The 21,053-nt window shown below is 41.8% G+C and overlaps 3 protein-coding genes across 10 annotated transcripts; 1 reads left to right on the top strand and 2 right to left on the bottom strand.

The window, feature by feature from the left end:
* Positions 1 to 274: 274 nt before the first annotated feature.
* plaa (phospholipase A2-activating protein) lies at positions 275 to 6,420 on the bottom strand. Its single transcript, XM_077501479.1, has 13 exons — positions 5,975 to 6,420; positions 4,749 to 4,942; positions 4,279 to 4,500; positions 3,941 to 4,108; positions 3,543 to 3,678; positions 3,302 to 3,471; positions 2,754 to 2,905; positions 2,442 to 2,661; positions 2,245 to 2,310; positions 2,105 to 2,176; positions 1,917 to 2,024; positions 1,663 to 1,827; positions 275 to 967 (listed from the first exon to the last, which is right to left on the bottom strand). Exons 1-13 carry the CDS (start codon positions 6,133 to 6,135, stop codon positions 399 to 401), a joined length of 2,403 nt encoding a protein of 800 aa, XP_077357605.1. The 5' UTR covers positions 6,136 to 6,420; the 3' UTR covers positions 275 to 398.
* On the top strand, positions 5,909 to 13,113 carry LOC144004323 (FERM domain-containing protein 7). 8 transcript variants are annotated; one of them, XM_077501483.1, is made up of 12 exons: positions 5,909 to 6,207; positions 8,867 to 8,977; positions 9,454 to 9,670; positions 9,755 to 9,833; positions 9,916 to 10,013; positions 10,100 to 10,214; positions 10,335 to 10,482; positions 10,555 to 10,650; positions 10,727 to 10,893; positions 11,003 to 11,071; positions 12,056 to 12,131; positions 12,214 to 13,113. In XM_077501483.1, the coding sequence occupies exons 2-12, from the start codon at positions 8,867 to 8,869 to the stop codon at positions 13,003 to 13,005; spliced, it is 1,968 nt and encodes a 655-aa protein (XP_077357609.1). In that variant the 5' UTR covers positions 5,909 to 6,207; the 3' UTR covers positions 13,006 to 13,113. The 8 variants fall into 8 exon arrangements, with proteins under 8 accessions (XP_077357609.1, XP_077357608.1, XP_077357607.1 ...); XM_077501482.1 differs by having other exon boundaries at positions 5,910 to 6,207; positions 7,024 to 8,977; XM_077501481.1 differs by having other exon boundaries at positions 5,910 to 6,468; positions 7,024 to 8,977.
* On the bottom strand, positions 13,087 to 20,694 carry LOC144004325 (serine/threonine-protein kinase 26-like). Its single transcript, XM_077501494.1, has 11 exons — positions 20,238 to 20,694; positions 18,076 to 18,144; positions 16,848 to 17,009; positions 16,700 to 16,756; positions 16,402 to 16,510; positions 16,165 to 16,322; positions 15,281 to 15,466; positions 15,032 to 15,177; positions 14,791 to 14,965; positions 14,600 to 14,727; positions 13,087 to 13,635 (listed from the first exon to the last, which is right to left on the bottom strand). Exons 1-11 carry the CDS (start codon positions 20,256 to 20,258, stop codon positions 13,620 to 13,622), a joined length of 1,227 nt encoding a protein of 408 aa, XP_077357620.1. The 5' UTR covers positions 20,259 to 20,694; the 3' UTR covers positions 13,087 to 13,619.
* Positions 20,695 to 21,053: the final 359 nt, after the last annotated feature.

The following is a 21,053-nucleotide window of genomic DNA, read 5'->3' as shown; positions in this document are numbered from 1 at the left end:
ATTCATTCATTCATTCATTCATTCATTCAAAGCCTCACATTCACCCATTCACACACCATAATGATAACCAGTCCGGGGTGGGGTTTCTTTTCACATGATTAATGCGCAGATTGTTGCATTGCATTGCTGCTTTTTATGAACAACAACCTGCTGTCAGCGTGTTGTTGTGCACGGTCCCTGTTCAAATAAACGCATAGTCGCATACCATACCATTCATTCAAACACAAGTGAAAGCTATTTGCAGATAAATAATATAATATAATAAATGCAAACCTTAAAATGTGTAATTTTATTAATTGCAGAACATACAAGTCAGTGTTTCCACCAAACAATGATGAGTAGAGCAGTTCATCGTTGTCCAAAAGTGATTTTTCTTAAGATTGTCATTGTTATTCTTATCATTGCAGTTCTTTTAAAACCAGTTGACAACACTCGCCGAGCTTGGAGGGATCGGAAACGGAGGAGTACCGTGAAATTTGTGTGCTGACCCCCAGGGAGCGGGCCAGGTCCTGGGCCGTTTGGTCGGAGGCCACGGTGGTTCCCAGCGCGACCAGCAGCCGAAACACAGCTTCCTTGTCCTGCACGGTCTCGAGAGCTCGGCTGACTACAGAGAGGCACTGAGCTTTGGCCTCCAGGTCGGGTTGCTTGTGCAGGCAGCCGGCGTAGTTCAGCACCAGGGTGGCGAGAGCAATGTGGATGTTCTTATTGCACACGGTGGCCAAATCGGCCGCCCGTGACAAGATGGTTTCGCGCTGGGCCATGAGGAGCGCTTGGCCGTGACTGCTGCTGAAGCAGTTGCACAGGATCCGCAGCGCCAGCATCTGATTGGCTGCGCGGCCCTCGGGCCTCATCAGGCTCAGGAGGTGGTTGCACAGCTGGACGCCCTCCGCCTCGCCGCACAGGCTCTCATTGACCTGCGGGTGGCGCACAGCCAGCCTTAGAATGTCCAGGACTGGAAACACAATATCTACAGAGATGGAGAAAAAAACACTCGAAACCAACATGTACACACATAAAAAGCGGGCTTTCAGGTGAAGATTTCTGGATACTCTGGAATATAACTCGATTTTTTTTTAGGGCTGTTATAAGAACAGAGCTCGAGAATTTTCTGTTTATAACTATGTTAACTTCTTTTTCTTTTTTACTTAATATAATATTTATTTATCCTACATCTCCCAAAACAGACCTAGTGAAAATTCTGAAATTGAGCTTAAAGGGATACTTTACTTATTTAGCCATTTTTTGTAGTCAAACATTAATATTTTGCCTATAATAAATTTAATATTTTCGTTATTTTTTCCATGTAAAATTAATACCTTTAAGAACACATTTTGCAACTTACTGTCGATTGAAAATGACATCACAAGGGCTCAGGTAACCAATCACAGCTCAGCCTGTGAATGTCACATGACCAAACCGAGAAAACAGGTGAGCTGTGATTGGTTCCCTGAGCCCTTGTGATGTCATTTTGAGTCGACAGCAAGTTGCAAAATGTGTTTTTAAAGGTACTAATTGTACGTGAAAAATAATGAAAGTATCAAATTAATTATAGACAAAATATTAACTTTTTATTGCTAAAATAGGCTAAATAAGTGAAGTATCCCTTTAAATTTCCCCCAAAAAACAATATACTTAAATTTCATGTATTCATGGCTCATGTACCTTCAGGCCAGTGCGCAGCCTTCCAAAGGAGACTGATTTGTTGAATAGTTGGCGGGCACTCGTTAGGGCCGCAGACGGACGCCAGCAGCCTCTCCAGACTTTCCAGGAAGTCTTCGGAGAGCTTGTGCTCCTGAGGGGCACCTGCATTCAGCTCCTTCAGCTTGCCTGGTTAAGAAAGGAACAAATCCAGACTTAACAAAACAAGTCACGAGGCCCAAAGTTTTCATCGGTGGCTAAATATACTCGTTGCTCACCAACGATTTGTGAAATATTGGCTTGCTCAAAGGTCAAGCCGTCAGTCTTAGGGAAGTAAATGTTGCTGCTTTTCTGTCTTGGTGCTGTTGAAGAATAAGCACCCCCACCTGCCAATGAAATCAATCAAAATCTTCATCTAGGTTTTGGTTCTTTGTATCCGATTGGGTTAGTTGAGGGAGTGGCTCACCCGTGAAGGGATCTGCCACGCCTTCAGAAGCAACTGAATCAGGCCCAGAGCCGGGGATGTAACGCCCAGAGCCTAGAAGAGGTTTTCAGGCCATGTCAGTAGCGAAACAAACCTCTCCGTTTTCAAGCCAAATACTGCACCTGTGAAGGGATCGCCTCCAAAATTTGGCCTTCCGTCGGTGGACCCTGGGATGTACCGAGCTCCTCCTGCCAGACCGAGAAACAAGAACATTTTGACGCAAGAACAAGGTATGACAGAAAGTCCTGAAACTTTTCTGGCCCACCTCATATGTGACATCAGAACACAAATCTTTTAACGGAAAAAGTGGCATCCTCACCAGTTAACGGGTCGCCACTAGCAGGTTGTGTGGCTCCCACTACATGTCCTTTGGTGTTTTCGACGATAAAATTAGCAACCTGGTCCAGAAACATGGGGCTAAGGTCATTCTTCTGCAAAAAGTTGTGCGCCGTCAGCCAGGGGTCCTCCGACACGTTGTAAGGCAGCTTCATGGACGGACCGCCCTCATTCACGTCTATTGTGAAGACGTAATCGTACTCCTGCAGGGGGGATGGCAACACACAGAGACTGAGTTCCTGAAACTAAAGCCTCATGTGTATTAAGCTTGTTATCACCAAATAAGAGGCCTCACCTTTCCTTCGTACATAACACTTTTGGAGGTCTGCTGGTTCGAACCACCGACCACATCTCCGATTTTCACCCAGCGACTCTCATTGGCACTCCACTGGTACGCCTCCACCTTCTGCCCATCTTTGATCAGCCGTGTCTGGCCATCGCGATTCCCTGGAACGACAAAAACATAAACAATATAGCCATATTCCTTCTCAAAGATATGTCCATAAAAATCAAGGCCAGCTAGAAAAAGTCAAGTTGCAAATAGTGCTATACCTATCTTTTTAAAATCGACTTTCCTATCAAATATTTCATTGAAAAATCAATTCAACAACACACATGCACATACATTTTTTTTTAATACTGTGAATTGAATTGAGTGGACATAAGTACTCGTATTTTAACACCAACAAAGTCACTGAGCCATTCACCATTCAGCCACTAGATGGTGCACTAACAGAATAAATAAAGATCATATAATAGCCAACCTATTTTTAAAGTAAATGTATCCAATTTCTTCCCCCCCCAAGCCTTACTTTCCAATAAAAAGATTGATTAAAGTAATACCAGACTCGTTGAGGTGTTCCTTTCCAGGAAGCTCATCGACTTTGATGTCTCCAAGATCTCCCGTCTTGGGGTCGATGGTGGCATTTGAGAGCTCATCCTCAAAGGCCTGAAGGTCCTGAGCGCTTGCCACACGGTCCTCGGCCTCGGTAAACACTCGGATGATGCCGTCGCTTTGGTGGGACGAGACAAGACAGTGAGCCAAAAGATGCATTTAAGAAAAAAAAAGTTTTGAAAGATTTACCTCGCTCCGACAGCAATGTCGCCGTTGGGTAGGATGCAGCAGCACCACACAGACTGAGCAGGCAGGCGGATTGTCTGCATGCACTCCCCGCTCCTCCATATTCGCACGGTTCGGTCCTCTCCTGTGCTCACAAAATCTAGCGCAACGAGCACGAAAGGGTCAGATTACAGTGATCACACATTTATTGCAAATAAACATAATGCTAAGGGATAATACAAAACACAAATTAGCATGGATGTTTTGATCATTTTCAAACAACTACTTTAAACACATGGGACAACAACACATACAAACAGATGCATTTTTTTCCAGTAAACTCCACTAAACTCGTTGTGGCTAATGTTGTAGTGGGGGTCCATTTTACTTCATTTTTAAAATCTAATACCAAGCCGACAAACCTTGACTATTGGGGAAGACGGCAATGCTGTAGATGTAGTTAGTGTGTCCGTAGTACACATGTGCACATTCGCCTGTCACCAGCCACCTCCTGATGCTGGTGTCATTGCTACAAGAGAAGAACTCAGTGCTGCTGATCACCACAATTCCTCGTACACAATCCTCATGACCTGACACGGGGGGGCAAAAAAAAAAAAAAAAAAGTCATTTATTTTAGGATGAATGGTAGCTGGGTGACTATAAGCCATTAACAAAAGCAAATGATTGTGGTTCCACCAACTCTTTTTCACATGTCTGAGAGCCATGACTGATGCTAATAAGTTGATTTGGTGTTGGCTACCTGTAAATGTCCTCTCGCATCGTCCCGCTTTCCAAAGCTTTATGGTTCTGTCTGCCGATCCAGACAGCATGAGGCCTTGCTCGGGCAACATGGCAACCGCCCACACCGCTGCGGAATGGCCCTGCAGTGTCATCATGCACTTTTCACTGAGCCACACTTTGGCGGTGGTGTCCCAAGAGCCGCTCAAAAGTGTCCCGAACTTCCCCGAGGACAGAGTACAAACTGTGAACATACAACATTGTAAAGGTGACAGCAGATATGACACCGAGTAATATATTCTATTAAGTTCTCTGAATGATATGTAGAGATTACGGAGTACGGACTGAGGACTTATTTTCTGTTCCCGAATATTATGGACTATGGAGGTTTTTATATAGTGGACTAATACAAAGTTCCATCATCGAGTCAAATTAAATATCATTTTGTTTCTATATAATGGATAAGGTGAGATTTAAAACAGCCATGCTCACCTGTGTTTTTGTGACCTTTCAGGGTGTACAAGGGCTGTGGTTGGTCCAGCGTGAATATGCAAATGTTATTATCATTCCCCCCTGTGGCAATGAGTCCACGGGGGTATGTTTCATTCGGGGCAATGATGCATACACATGATACAAAATTTGAGTGGCCAGACATACAATGCATCTCTGTGAAACCGTTGTCGGGGCTGTCAACAAACAGGAAACACAAAAGTGAATTTTAGTGTCATTGGAAGGAGAAGTGCGCTTCCAGCTGTTGATTGAATGGAACAAACATTCAAACACACAAATGGGAAAGAATATACCTGCAAGGAGCATGGTCAACACATCACACACACAGTAGCGCTCCTTTAAGGAATTATAAAAAGTCATTTTATTATTTATTAAAAAAAAATTTTAAAAACGAGAGTGAGAGAGTGAGAGAGAGAGAGAGAGAAAGAGAGCTATTTTAAAATGGTTTCCATCATTAATTTGACCTAAACAACTAAAATGACCTTTACATTTCTTAATTTTATTGATTTCATTTGTATCTTTTGTTTTCTTTTTTTTTATGTTATTAAATAAGAGTAACTTATTAGTACATTAACATGATATAATTAATAGGGAGTAGGATTTGATATATTCTTGTACTTCTTTCTACTCCTTTTGATCATTGATGAATTCTTCTTTCTTCAAATTTTTATTTTCTCTTATAATTTACATTTTGTAATGTGTTTATATGTTCAATCTACCAACCAACCAAAACAAAACAAACCCAAAGATTAATAGAATTTCAATTAATTTTGCAATTTTAATTTTAATATGTAAGCATATATATATATATATATATATATATATATATATATATATATATATAATCTTTGTGTTTAAGGCTTTTTAAAAGAATACTGTACATTTCCTTTATTGTTCTTAACGTATACAAAAACGGATCGCTACTTTACAAAAATAGGTAATTGTGCGTTTTGCTGAATGACATATTTATGAAATATAAAGTATATACAGTAAGTACCGGACAATAACAAGTGCTCCAGCTGAATGAATGACAAAGCTAATTCGAATAGCACGTATATAAACGCGTTCTAGAAGAAATTAGAGCACTTGAAAGCAGCGAGATGAAAAGCGCTTTATTTGGCTATTCCTCGTGAGCTGTTTATGAACTATTAGGGGAACACAGTCACTTTATAAGGTGTTTAGTAGGCTAGCAGGCTAATGCTAGCTACCTTGAGTTTGGGACCCAGATCCTTCCGGTCCGGTCTCTGGACACAGAAACGAACGCTCCTTCCGGGAAAGCAGTAGCCGCGAGTCCCCGAACGTCCATTTCGTGGCCCGGAATTGAGCACCTGAGTCTGTAAGAGTTGGCTGACGCCGTATTTTCTTCCATTTTGTCGGTGAAACCCAGAAGAACCGTGGGAACTCCGGCACGATACGAGACGAGTCTAGCTGCGAACCATGGGTAAGTGGAGCTCCACCGGAAACACGTGACCTTCACTTCCGTCTTCACTTCTTACCGTATAGTTTCTAAGCCTAAACCTAACTATCACATTAAAAAAAATAACCATAATATTAACTCAAACTAACGTTAAGTAGTATTATTTGTATTTTTGAGTATATTAGGCTGTTTAACTAGGCGGCTGCTGGAGCGTTCGTTGCCACCGGAAACACGTGAGCTCCACTTTGAACACCAAAATTGGAGCGCAGCGCCACCGAATGCAACGTAGCGTAATTACATCGTTTTGTATGGGGTTCCATTTGTGCCAAAAATATATTTTGCGTCTATGTCTTATGTCTATGGGCGTGTGACTTGACATATGTATTTGTCTTTGGGCGGATGACGTGACATATGTCTGTGTTTATCGAACGTTGAACTGTCCTTGTGTCCATGCTGTGTATATGTACGTCTAAGTGCATATGCTCGGTGTCTATGTACGTGTATATTCTAGTTGCTTATGCTAGGTGTCTATGTACATGTATATGCAAGTTGCATATGTAATATGTACGTGTCTATGTTAGTAGCATATGTACGTGCATATGCTAGTTGTATAAGTTGGAGGTCTTGAATTTTTACTTTTATGTGACTATGTAGAGTTGAAATCAGCTGTCTATAGAAATGTTTAAACAGACTGAATTAGGAAAGTTAAAGTGGATAAAAAGAGACCACCCTACATGTTTTTTTTTTTACCTACATATTTTTTTTATTGTTTAGGTTCTCTAGACTATAGTTTCTCACGAGCTTCCGTTTCTATGTCATTATTCCACATCCATCCACTAGGAGGTGCAGTAACACTGAGGGAATACAGTAGCATTTGAGCACAAATAAACATTCCTTTTCCTTCTTGAAGTGACAACAGCAGCTCAACGTATGTTCTTCCTACTCTTGCCACAGGTTAGTAAAATGTAGTAAAAAGTAAAAAAAAAAAAAAAAAAAAAAAAAACTTCAACAGTGTCAGAACATTAGAACGGAACACTTTACGATACAATGAAGATGAAGGGTCAGAGTCAAGGCCAGACTGAGTGAAAGACTGACGGCTAGACTGATAGACGCACTGATGGGTAAACGAGTGACGCGTACAAGTCCACCGCATCAACGTACAAAGGAAAAAGTGATGCATAGGTATAACAAAAACATGAAGGCGCCACCTTGTGGCGCGTTGCCATACTGCGGATTGTCACATGGAAATTTAGTGAATAATTATGACTATAGAAAAATGCTTTACGTTGTAACTGTAGGGAATGTTCTAAAAGGTTCGTTTTATCAAGTGGAGGCAAGGCAACCATAATGCATGACGTGAGATCACAAGTTATAAACAATTTGTGCCAAAATTGTTTTTGTGAGTGACCAGTCTTTTAGGAGGCTTGCCGATGCCAGCAAAACATGAAGGTTGTCTGTCCACTGTCTCAGGACGTCGCACCCGGACCAAGTCCGCCCTCGTATGTTTGGTCTTCTCCCGATCGCCCCTTTCCTCTGTTGGGTGGGTCCAATTTCCAACCCGTCTGTGTCCGTTTGGCTCCTGTTGGAAGGACCAGAACGCCACAGGTGCAGTCAATTAGTGGTCAAACAAAAGTCAATTAGGCTGGAACTCGATGAAGAAACCAATGCACAGCAACCACGACAATCAAAAACTAAAGCAACAGCCAAAGACACAACACGCAAAAATATCTATCTACTAGGCTATCAACTATAGCTGTTGATTTGATAAATCAAATCTATCTATCTATCAGCTCTAGTTTGCAAAGACACCCACTTTGTACTGGCAAAAAATTATGATCAGTGTAGTAAACATTAATTGATCACATTTATAGGTATTAGTGACTTATTCGCCTCAAATTAGGCGTGTAGCTTTCAAGGGAGTTGAATTTGGCCTGTTGACGAACACGACCACAAGAGGGAGCCAAAACTACATTAATCGAACTTAATTAAATCAGCGAAGCCCGCACACTACCGACTACTATTCTACGTTCTGTACTACTATCTACTACTAATCTGGTTACCAAGGATGCGAGGACTGTAGAATGATGGTGGGTAGGGGCGGGGCTTTTTGATGTCCACTTTTTAAGGAATGCCAGTTTCCACCGTCGTTAATTTCTATGCAAGGTTCACAAACAAGTTATGTGGGTGCAAAAGTGGTTTCCCAAGGGCAAACAACTACTTGCAAGTAATGTCACTAGTAAAGGTTTGTTTGTGTTTGTGTTTTATCTTAAGCATTTAAATTATTGAAATTATGGGGTGATAGTTCAGAGTCAGACATGGACAGATATCAATTGACACGTTTTGTTAGCTTTGTTGGACTCCTCTTCAACCCTGAAGAAAACAAATGCCCCCCCCCCCCCCCCCCCTTTCTCACAAACACATACACGCACAGCTCAGTACATGCTGGAGGCTACAGGATGCTTTTGCACTACTAGCCTACTTTACTCGAAGACAGGTCACTTCTGTCAAAGCGTCCAGCCACCGTGAAATGTCTATTATTGCAACAATAAACACACGCAACATGCACACAGTCATGCACTATACACTTTAGTAGTGTGTGTGTGTGTGTGTGTTAAAATAAAACACGCAATAACTCACTAACACAAACCTCACATATTTCTCCACTGAATCTGGATGGCACGAGATGGACGAGCGGCAGACGCGCACATGGACACGCCGCAAAGTCTGTAGGGAGACTAAATTTAGACTGCGCGTGGTTTTCCTGGACGACAGTGAACGCACCTTCGAGGTGGAGGTGAGCTCATTGTAATTGTTTTATTTTTTTCCGAAACATTTGTGAGAGAGTGTAGTAGCTACATTGCTAGTGAAGTAGTAGTCGTTTTTTTTTTATTCCATCTATACATGCTGTTGCTTTTTGAACGCCATTTTTTTTTTTTTTTTTTACTTCATCCTCTCGTTTCTTAGTCCTAGCATTAATCCTGTCTTTTCGTTGGACTTTCCATTGTTTTTTTGTTTGTTTTTTTAAGACTGAGTTTCTTAGGCCAACTTTTTTTTTCTTTTTTTTTTAGTCCGACTTACAGCCCATCTTGTTTAGTCTGACTAAAGCCTCTCTCTTGTTTCCCCCCGAAACTACAAATGATGGTGTCGTTTTTAGTCTGAATATACATCCTGTCATCCTCGCGTATGACGACGCAACGCAAACATTCCCAATGCATTCTATACAAACGTGCCAAGAAGAATGCGGCGAAACTAAATTTGTTTACATGCTAGCAAAACGTTTTGGGCTGCGACTTCTACAACAAAGTGTGCGGTCACCTGAAGCTGCTGGAGAAGGAATACTTCGGCCTGGAGTACCGACACCACGGCGGCAACTACGTGAGCTTGATCATGTCACGTGCGCACGAGGGACGATGGAATTTGGACTCATTTTTGCTTGTTTGGCAGGTGTGGCTGGAGCTGCTCAAGCCGCTAGCAAAACAGATTAAATGTAAGTGTTTATTTAACAACAAATAATGTATCGTTGTTTGACTATGCTAGCCAGGTGTTTTGTTTTGCTTTATAATCTTTTTAGACACCAGAGAGCTGTTCTTCCGGTTCATGGTTAAGTTTTTCCCTCCGGACCCCGGACAACTAAAGAGGGGCCTCACTCGGTACCGCGTCGTTTCTCATATCTTGACAACACCTCCCCTCGTGTACTCACCGTCATTGATGAGCATGCGGGTGGGCATGCAGCTACCTTTTCGCTTTGCAGGTCAAGCAGGACCTGTCCAACGGCAGTTTGACCTGTAATGACAACAGCGCCGCCCTGCTGGTCTCTCACATACTGCAGTGTAAGCACACTTGGGAGTGATTGTAGTACGATGTAGTCTTATACTGTATACAGTATAGCATATAAGCATACAGTATACAATTACAGCAGAACTTGGGGACTATGATGAGGAACTGGACTGTCGCCACCTGCAGATGAAGCACTACGTCCCCAATCAGGAGCACCTGGACCACAAGATCCTCCGCTTCCACAAGAAACACAGGTACAGTCAACAACGCTAAAAGTCCCCACAAGATGGCACTATTTTTATCAAAATAAATCCTTGACACCAAGATAGCGGCATAATACTATTTGGCATAATACTATTTTTTCATGTCCGCAGGGGCTTGTCTCCGTCCGAGTCAGACGTCCAGCTGCTGGAGTTGGCCAGAAAACTTGACATGTACGGCATCAGGCCGCAGTCGGCCAGCGACGGCGAGGGCACGCGCATCAATCTGGCTGTCACGCACACGGGCGTGCTGGTTTTTCAGGTACGCCACGCCGTCATCAGCTCACGAGGAGTCTCCGCCACAGGAGTCAAACTTCGGATTACTTTTTCACAGGGAAACACAAAGATCAACGCGTTCAGCTGGGCCAAGATTCGCAAACTGAGCTTCAAGCGCAAACATTTCCTCATCAAGCTTCATGCCGCCGTTGGGGTCAGAGTTCATTTCATAGTGTTTTTTTTTTTTTTTTTTTTTTGTGGGACACGTTAACCATATGTGTCCCACATAGCCGTCCCGCAAGGACACGCTGGAGTTCTGCATGGCCACTCGGGACGTGTGCAAGGCGTTTTGGAAAACATGCGTGGAGTACCACGCCTTCTTCCGGCTAGCCGAAGAGCCCAAGGCGGCGCACAAGACGATGCTGCTGTCAACAAAAGGCTCAAGTTTTAGATATAGGTGATTCCTATTTACAGCCTTATTCCAAAAACGGAACCCGGTGAAATATTTTGCACATGTGATGTTTATCCTCTGATGCTGACATTTGGTCTTTTTCAACTGTGAGCAGCGGGCGCACACAGAAACAGCTGCTGGAATGTTTGGGATCGAGCGAGAAGAGGTCTTCGCACTTTGACAGGTGGGCTTGATAAAATACGATGTGGCGGGAACAAAATGGCTGACCTTTAACAATTTTTAATCTGATTAGGTTTTCTTTTTTTGTCTTACATGTACGTTTAAGGTCTGCTTAGTTCAATGCTAACAAACAGTGCACAATACCATATACCAGTGGTTAAATCAAATGACTAGCATGTGGAGGACGAGGGTTCGTATCCCAGTTAGCGCATGTCAGACCACGGCCGGGTCATACCAAAGACAATAAAAAATATTTCACTTCCTGCTTGGTACTCAGCACTTTGGGTTGGAATTGGAGTGTTAGATCACCAAATGCAGAGAACAAATTTCAACCCGCTTACACAGCAAATTCTGTAGAGTCAATTTGACTCTATTTATATAGGGACCAAATAGTACGGAAGCGTAACGCATTTACTTGAAGAAGAAGGAGAAAAAAAAAAAAACTCCTGTTTTTCTGACAACATTTTTTTGGGGAGCTTTGTTTTTTTGAGTATTTTTTTTTCTTTTTTCTGATTTTTTTTTTTCTGTTTTACTGAATATTTTTTTTCTGTCATTAAAAAAAAAAATCTGAAAAACAGGAAAAAAAATTACTCCGAAAAACAGGGGGGGGAATTATTCCAAAAAACAGAAAACAAAAATATTCCCAAAAAAAAAACAAGTAAAAAAAACACCCCATTTTTTTTTTAACAAGGAGAAAAGAAAAAAAAAAAACGGAACAAAACACCCACCCCGCCTCCGGCCTTATACTAACTGCCTACGTCTAGGTGGAAGGTATGGGAGACTCCCAAGCTGAAGGTCGTGAGTTTGAACCTTAACTCTTGAGTGAGTTTTATTTATTTCAACTGTCTTTCTAGTGTAAATCTAAAACCGAGTCTATTTGGTCCCCGAGTCAACATTTACTCTAATAGAGTCAAATTTACACTACAGAATTTACTGTGTGTGACAATGATCTTTACATCATGTTATCTACTAACCTGCTTCCATGCAGAACTTCGCGTCAGGCGGACTACGACCCCCGGCAGTGCCGATCTTCTCCTGATCTCCTCAGCGACGTCTCCAAACAAGTACGCACACGAGACAAAAAAAAAAAAATCATATTTGATGCAGTATATTAAATCCTTGTGTATGTGTGATGTACTTACCCAGCAGTACGAGGACGCCTTCCCCCGGTCCGCTTGTGCCTTAGAGCGCGACCAGCCGTATGCCACTCCGAGGTGTCGTAGCCTCGCCCGGGTCACACCCCTCTCGCCGCAGGTACGACCGCCCTCCTCCGCCAGGGACCGAGCGCCGAGGCCGGCCGGCGTCTACAGCAACCGCTTGCGACGCCGGCCCGTCCCGCACCCGGATGCAGCGCAGCGGCTGGTTCTCCTGTACCCCAACAGTCCCGCCTACCACTACCACCCGGTGCTGCCGACGTTCCCGCGCCCATATTTCTCGGACTGCGCCGCCTCGTTGGAGTGCTTGCAGCGGCCGAGGCGGCGGGACGGGAGACCGCGGCCGTCTTTCTACGGGCCGGCGGGGGCGTACCACGCGGGGAGCAACGGGGCGGGGTTAATGGGCCGGACAGAGGCGGGGCATTACAGCGACGACTGCAACTTCCTTCCGGGGCTCCCTCGCCAACCGGACGTCAATTTTCACCTCCCCGCGTCCGAATTCCGCCCCCTTGGGTACTATCCCCACTTGACGCGCCCAAGCAGGCCCACCTACCTCCCTCTCAACGCCTCCCCTCTGCCTGAACGCCCCACGGGGAGCTACAGTGACTCCGAGCCTGAAGTTTTCTACCCGTATTACTGCCCGCCGCCCCCGCTGGGAAGGATGCTGCAGCACGGCAGACCGGCGGCCCGGATGAGGTTCTCCTCTGGAAGCCTCCAGTTGGATGAGGAGGACAAGGAGGAGGTGAAAAAAGAGAACAAAGGCGTGACCAAGGTCACACTGTAGACAAGCACAAATTAGGAGAAAAAAAAAAAAAACTATTATAATTCTTTTTGTTATGAATTCATGCTTCAGGTGAAATTTAAATAAACTGGAAGTAGGCAACATTTTTAATCAAGCTTAAATATTTATTCCTAAAACTACATCCCACATAAGAGGAAAACATTTCTCCAAAACTTGTACGTTTCTGCTGAGAAAGCATCACAACATCCCTTACGGTATACGACGTATGAAAATAATACATACAATGACCAAGTTTTACATCGTCTTTGGTTCAAACTGTCAGTAACACTTGACAAGTGCTTCCTTGATTCCAGTTTGTTGTTGAATGAAGGCACTATCGGGTTCAAAGTGTTACAGAGGACAACAAAACATAATAACAATAATATTGGCATATCAGCTTTGACAAGTGCTACCAAGCAAATATTTACGTCTACAAATCAACAAAAAAGGGTATAAAGCAGTGCTGCTGGATCAGAACAAGAAGAAAGAGTTCTTATTCCAGCAGCAGTGAAGTAAATAACGTACGTGTGTGGAGACATTGCACAGCAGATCTCCAATTTGCAAGCGTGGCCACACTGAGACACAGTCTCGTCACCGTCTACACTTGCTGCCTGTCTTCAGTTGGTGTTGAACCTGAGGGCGGCATGAAAAGATATTCAAAAGGCATATGTAAAAGTTTAAGTTGAAATAAATGAAAGTTAACATTCATCTGTTTTAATTCTTAGTAGTCACAGTATCCCATCACTACTTTTAGAGCTATTTTTAGAGCTGACCCGTGGGCTACTCATATTTTCCTTGGGGCCACAAATGGCCGACTTCATGTTCAATTTGAGGCATAGGTCTTTTGAGATTTATTTGGTGTCCATTGGTAAAACTGTTGAGGGGTCTTTTTTTTCCTTTTAATATAAAACCCAAAGCCTTTTTTCTTTTTTTCTTTTTTTTTTTAAATGGAATTTGGACCCAAACTGAACTGCTGCCACCGTAAATGGCAAACTTACTGTTAAGCTACAAGCATGGATCCTTGAGACCTGCAGTATTTGTGCCTCCCATTATGACAAACATGTCTGCCAAATATCATGTTGATCAGTAAAAGTGATGACACTGGCCTTTTTTTTTTCCCCAAGAGGAAGAATCACATACACGTTCTGCAATAGGAGAGCGCAAAGTGGGCAGTTGGATTCACACTTGTAAACTCAACTCGGCTCAACTTTATTTATGATTACGAAGTACTTTAAAACAATCATAGCTGAATACAAACATGGAGTAAAAATAATAATACGGTAACGACTCGGGTGCAAAATAAAAATAAATAAATAAATAAACCTAAACTAAAATGTGTCGTCATGTTACTAATACTGAAACTAACAAAAACTAAACTAAACATTTATTAAATAAACTAATTTAAAAAAAACAAACTAACAGAACCACCCTGAAAACTAATTAAAACTAAATTAAAAAAAAAAAAACTTAAAAAAAAAAAAAAAAAAAAAAAAACTAAAATGAAAAATTCCCAAACTATAATAACCCTGATTGGGACATCCCTACTACTTTCCAAAGGATGAAAATGCAAGCAAGAAAAAAAAAAAAAAAGTCGTACCTGGCAATGATGTGCGTCACCATCCGGTCCGTGACGCCCGGACACGCGTTCTCGGCCAATCGGATGTTCTGTTCCAGCTCTTCGATGGCTAATCGCTTTTCGGAGTGCTCCTTGTGCTGCTGCTTCAACTGCACAAATACATGCGTTGTAGAATTTCGATTCTAAGTGGGTGTGCATGCGTGTGTGCAAACCTCAGTGAAGACGGGTGAGATGATAGTGGCGAGACTGGAGGGCGTGCTGCTGACGGCGGTGTATCCTTCGCTCCTCAGCTGCCCGTTGATGTGTGGACGTTCGTCCGGCTTCCTCTTGCGGACGGTCGTGAAGCTCCACTCGGGGGAGTCGCCGTCCTTCTTGTCGCTGGACTCGCTGAACACACCAACACAAGTCACCAAACGCGTCAGTTTTTTTATTTATTTATTTTTTTAAACTTACCCATCGGAGTCGTCCGGGCTGCTGTCGCTGCTGTGCCCCTGCTCCCGCCATCTCCGGTATCGGTCGATCAACTCGCTGAGGTAGGACGTCTTCTTACAGTGTTTGACGATGAACTTGTGCTTGAGCAACTCCTTGGCGGTGGGACGCTGGAGGAGGGCACACGAGAAAGTCAAATCGCAGGGCACGATGTTGCGATTAAATGTGCAATTAATTTTCCAAGCTCCTCTTTCCCATGTACGAGTGCCTTACAAAGACGGGGTCCTTGTTGAGGCAGGCCTCGGTGAACTCTTTGAAGCTCTTGGAGAAGTCGCCCGTCAGTGTGGGGGGCGGAGACTTGGGGATGAGGAAGAGCACCCTCATTGGGTGCATGTCAGAATTGGGCGGCTCCCCCTTGGCGAGCTCGATAGCGGTGATGCCAAGTGACCAAATGTCCGCCTGGTGGAAGACCGATTCATACCATGAACGAGGGCCTGGGTTATATGGATTCTTTTGAGGACGATGACGATTCCCGTATCCAATTAATCAACTGATTAACTCATATATATACATATGTCGGTGTATGATTAAAAATAATAATAATAATAATTAAACAAACTGTAGTTTAAGTTGTGTGTAAAATAATGACATCCAGGATGTTGCATTGATCATCTGAGGGCTGCTTGTGAAATTACATATTTATATGTTTTGATTGTGGCCGGCTGATTAATTAGTCCGACATTACAATATATATATTTTTTTTTACTTTACAAAATCATCTCACAGGCTGGATTAAACCCATTTGCGGGCCTGATCCGGCCCACGGGCCGTATGTTTGACACCCCCGCTACTGGTAACTTGAAAAATACATAATGGATCAAACAACTTGTTTTTGGTCACTTACCACTTAAATGAATGAATTACAGGCAGCACGTTTGACTGGTTTACATTACTTTCTCCAATAGAATTTGTTTAATTTTACAACACAGAAAATAGGCTGAAAAAATATTTGAATGTAATTATCTTGTCTTATTTTTTCATGTAGAAAACCAAAAAAAAAAGATTATTTTTTTTTTTGTTCATTTTAAAAGAGCTAATATTGGCCATTTGTCAGGCCCTTCCATGAACACAGAAAAAAAAAAAAGCCGCCATCTTACCTTGAAATCGTACGCAGACTGCTGGATGACCTCGGGCGCCATCCAGAATGGCGTCCCCACGAAGGTCTCCCGTTTGATCTGCGTGTCCGTCAGCTGACCGGCCACCCCGAAGTCGGCCAGCTTCACCTGGCCGTGCTCTGACAAAAGCACGTTGGCGGCTGGGTTGTGACGGAGAAGTGGACGTTATGGTGAGTTCCGAAGCAGTTGTTTTTGGGGGGTTTTCCAAATATAGCACACCTTTGATATCTCTGTGGATTTTCTTCTCAGAGTGAAGGTAGTCCAGACCCTTCAGGATCTCCTTCAGCATGGTGGCGATTTGGGACTCATCAAATGGACCTGCACGAAGCTGTGTGCACACAAGGAAAGGGAACAGCTATTTTTTTAATCAGACATTAAAAAACAAGATTCAAATAGACTTACATTATATAGAATAGGTCGTGACTATATATCGTGCCTTTTTTTTTTTGTAATTATGATCCTGATCTAAGAGTTGTTTTTATGGGTTTCTGATATGATCAAAATAAGTCAAAGTCACCAAGTCAAGTGCTGAACCTCCACCAAGGTACTCCATGATGATCCACAGTTTGCTGCCCTGAAAAACATGCCGATGATAATTAACTGGCTATCAGAACTGTATTCAGCCACAGGCCAGTCGGGCCCTACAAAGAATGCCACGTTCTCACTTTGAGGTACGAGCCGTAATACTTGGTGATGTACGGACTGTCGCACTGGCTCAGCACTGTGATCTCCTGCTGAATGTCCTCGATTTCATCCTCCGCCTCCTCCAGGTCGATGATCTTGATGGCCACCACGCCGAGCGTGCGGTTGTCGATGCCTTTGAACACCTGCGCCACAAATTCACAATTTCTGAGCTGATTCAAAACAACATTACAACAGTGACAATTTTGTCAATGACTAAAACAAAAACCAAAATAACACAATGGCGAAAATTCACAAAATCCCATCAGAAGAAGGAATGAAACACACGAGGGAGAAAAGAACCACTCAGAAACTGCTGACTGCAGTTTATTTAATGTTCAAACATGTTTCCATTCATTGTGCAGCTGTAAGATTAATCTCAGGATATTGTGCATTTTTTTTTTAGGTGAAAATAAGTTTTAAGACAGCATATTATTGTCAGTTCAACATGTTTCATTGAAAAAAAAGTTGAATAAAGAAAACATTGTGTTACATGTGTCTTGTGTTAAGTGACAGTTACAAATAGGTGTGTTATAATTTTCGGTATAAAAGTTGCTGAAGGAAAACTGAAATTGCTCTTTATTTTTGTCAAATAAATTGGATTCAAAATAAAATATAATCAGATGACTAAAACTTTAATTGATTTTAGTCAAAAGACTACAACTATACCCAAAACTAAATTAAAATTTATTGTCCAAACTACTGCATTCCCCAAAAGGATTCCATATTTTCTAAGAAGAAATTCACAAATTAATAGACAATTTACAAGCAAATAATTTCTCATCAACTTAAAAATTGTTAACTTTTAAAAATAGAATTTAAAAAAAAGATCATTTAAAACATTTTCAAAAAATATTCTCAAACAATTACAACATCAATATAATGAACACAAAAATTAATTCACAAGAATATATTTTTAAAAGAATTTCATATTTTTCAATCACAAAATTCCCCAAATGTATTGACTAAATTTGAAATTACCATTGATCATACCAAAAAATGCTTCTTTTGGAATACAACAGCTTCCTGGGTGAATTCCCAAATTAATATTAAAATTTTCATACAGCAAATTGAGCTCAAATTCACTAAACCTTTTAAAAAAAACTGACTGTTTGAAAAAACTCCACATTCTCTAAAAGAAAAATCCCAAATCAATATGGAATTTTGTCCAAATTCAGCATTTCTCAACAGAGAACCACAGTGCAAGCTCACCTCTCCAAAGGATCCTTTGCCAATACGTTCCAGTTTGGTGAATAATAATTCTGGATCGATCTGGGAACTCTGTCAGAAAAGAACACATCAAATGCAGCCGTTTACGGGCAATCTTAAAATGGGCTGAACAATATTGAAAATTAATCTAATTTAATTCCCCCCCCCCCACTTAATATTGTGTTTGAATATGGGATATTTTTCAAGGTCATCTTTTCATGTTTTTTTGTTGTTGTTTTTTTTAAACAAACAAACCAAAAAAATCTAATAAGAATATCAGATTCATTACAAATGTGTTGTTCTTATCGGTTGGCTTATGCTAAATTAAGTCAAATGAACCATAAATTAACATGAAAGGCAGTTTATCTACTTCAACTACAGTTGTTATTACTTACTACTTTGCCTACTTTTTTTTTTTTTTTTTTTAAGCGTGTGTAAACAGTGAGTGTAGTCAAAGAAAAGGCGGCCATCAAGCATGTGGTTTTCCACACGCTGGTTGAGCGTCAGGAGCGAGTGGCGAGGAGCCTCTGCGGCCACGCTCGACTTTCCAAACGACTAAAAAAAGGAAGTGGAGCAACACAGCAGCCGTGCCACTCCCTGCCGTCGCCACCACGACCGCATGCCGTCGGGCTGCAAGATGTGGAATGACACAAAAGTAGCCATTTTTATAGGACAACTGCCACTGGAATTCTGCAAAACTTTTGATCAAAATGAAGGCTTCTACTTCACTCACTCTGAAATAGTGACATTTAAATTAGCATTTTTATTTTGTCAGCTGGTTGTCAGAATTTCTGTTTTTTAAACCTGAATGTCGGACTAGTAGTGTTCCATAGGTAAAGATAATCATGTGGCCCTTCAAAAAAAAAACTAAAATAAAACAAAACAAAAAAAACAGGCAAAAAATGGACAAATATTTTTACACACGATAAAGTGTATGTGAGGTGGAGGTATTGTTTTTGTCCACATGACGTTGCCATCCTCAACTTTAACTGCAACTTCAAGTGTGTATGGCTTTACAGTAAATGGCAAAGCATGGCCTGGTGAGTGACGTGGCTCTCAGCAAACGTGAGCTTGAGATGTTTGTTCAATAAAGCGATTGAAAGTGCACCACGATCGGTCATTTAAGTGCTTTGAGTGTGCAAGCGCCATATAAATCCGATGAATTATTATTTATCAAATGAATCATCGTAGCCTTGGTCTCGGCTCATGTGCACAGCTACCAATAACAACACAGCTACAAAGTGGGGCTAATTTTCAAAAGCACAATCAAACGTTGCCTTTTTATGAAATCATTTTGTCTTAGATTATGATCTTCCTTCTAGCATGAACACCAAATAATGCCTGTTAAATCATTTTTCAGGATAGTAACCAACTACTACAGTACAAACCATCAATTCCAGCAATTATGAAAAAATTAAGAGGTACATCATGATTCAAAATGACACTGCAGACGTGTACTCGTTCAGTGGATGTGTCGTACAGGCAAAACAACCAAAGTTAAACGTTAAAACTATCCAATGGAATACGAGGATGTGAAACATCAGCTTTTGCTTGAGCGCGCATCTGTCAATCATTACTACTCTTCTAAAAACAAAAACATCATCTGATGCTCTACGTTGCAAAGGCCAGGCAACGAGCACACCCAGGCAGGTTTCACTGGTTGACACACCTGACCTGGGAGTCTCCCAACATAAAGCTAACAAAAACTTTTTGAGACCTTTAAAGAACGAGAAATGTGACAAATTAAGCTATTAAGAGGAAGGGTTCACTGGGGGTGGAAAACAGATTTAAAGCAATCTTGTGTTTGTAACTGTCAACATGACAATATGGCAAAATTAATAATTCAATTTTGCATTCTGACTTGAGAGAAACTGTTCAGATATTGAGATAATTCCCACCCCGTCTTGTATGTATATCAACAAACATCCAGTTGCAATGCAAACTGGCCGCAAGGAGGCACCTCAAGGTACCATGTTGGGGCCTGGTGACTTCTTTTTTTTTTTTTTTTTTTAAAAGAAAAAGAGAAAAGAAAAAGCTCGACATGCGACTAATGGATACTAGTGGCTTGCCGAGACGGCATTTAAAAAGCGGCCTCCTGTTGCACAATGCCTCTTGATAAACTGGTTTAGTTGGCCCTAGTAAACCTGGTCCACCTTCGTGCTTACCTGCATACCGGGAACCTCCATGGTGACTTTTCTTGAAGGGAGAACGCCCTCCTCCTCCTCCAGGTCGCTTTTGCCCTTGAATTGTGGCTGAGGAGCTCGACACGGGGCAAAACACAAACTCCCCCCGCGAAAAGAGTGACTTCCAGCCGACGAAAAACGTGAAAAATGTCGCTGGCAGACCGTGAGAGGCGCGGGCGAGCGTCCTTGTGACAGAAAGTTCAGCAAACTACCGAAGAGAAGCTTGTTGCTCGGTGGGCGGAAGAAGGAGGAGTTAACAACCAAAAGCAGTTTTTCCACGTTCAGATATTAAAAGTGTTAAAAACAAATTAGCTGTAGATTAAGAAAAAGGGTGTGTTGCCCTCCATATTTTCTTTGTTTACTTGTATTAGTATTTTATATTTCATTTATTTATTGTCGCGTTCGTTTCTTCCACCCCTGACATCTCCCAAGTGTTGTCCTTTCTGCGTCAGCCCATCCGCCATATTATATGGGGCAGCTCTGCATTTGTATTTGATGATTATAATTGTGCTGATTTTAATATTAAAATATACGTGGGGGTAATATAAATATGGTGATGCCGTATATTCAAATATACGTGAGAAACATTTATAACAATCTGATTAGAAATTAGAGACTCTTTAAAATAAATACACTGCAACACTGTTAAACACAAACACACACGGGATATAACTCAGACAACCATATATAGGAAAACTTTAATTATTAATGTAATGATAATACATATTTTCTCATGTTTAGTGTAAAAGAGCACCAATTCAGCATCTGTACCTTGAATGTATTATTGACCTAAATTTG

Source organism: Festucalex cinctus, chromosome 16, assembly GCF_051991245.1.
Source record: "Festucalex cinctus isolate MCC-2025b chromosome 16, RoL_Fcin_1.0, whole genome shotgun sequence".
NCBI classification, from domain to species: Eukaryota; Metazoa; Chordata; class Actinopteri; order Syngnathiformes; family Syngnathidae; genus Festucalex; species Festucalex cinctus.
This window is presented reverse-complemented; position numbering and strand designations above follow the sequence as displayed.

Bases quoted from the DNA above. Each gene is read 5' to 3' on its own strand.
- plaa (XM_077501479.1), bottom strand. From the start codon at position 6,135: ATGGAAGAAAATACGGCGTCAGCCAACTCTTACAGACTCAGGTGCTCA. The intron at 4,943-5,974 runs GTAGCTAGCATT...GTTTGTTGACAG, and splicing joins ATCTGGGTCCCAAACTCAAG to CCCCGACAACGGTTTCACAG. The intron at 4,501-4,748 runs GTGAGCATGGCT...GTATGTTCACAG, and splicing joins GAAAGGTCACAAAAACACAG to TTTGTACTCTGTCCTCGGGG.
- LOC144004323 (XM_077501483.1), top strand. From the start codon at position 8,867: ATGGACGAGCGGCAGACGCGCACATGGACACGCCGCAAAGTCTGTAGG. The intron at 10,651-10,726 runs GTCAGAGTTCAT...TGTCCCACATAG, and splicing joins AGCTTCATGCCGCCGTTGGG to CCGTCCCGCAAGGACACGCT. The intron at 12,132-12,213 runs GTACGCACACGA...GTACTTACCCAG, and splicing joins TCAGCGACGTCTCCAAACAA to CAGTACGAGGACGCCTTCCC.
- LOC144004325 (XM_077501494.1), bottom strand. From the start codon at position 20,258: ATGGAGGTTCCCGGTATGCAG. The intron at 17,010-18,075 runs GTGAGCTTGCAC...TTTGTGGCGCAG, and splicing joins GCAAAGGATCCTTTGGAGAG to GTGTTCAAAGGCATCGACAA. The intron at 15,467-16,164 runs GTAAGATGGCGG...GTCTTCCACCAG, and splicing joins AGTCTGCGTACGATTTCAAG to GCGGACATTTGGTCACTTGG.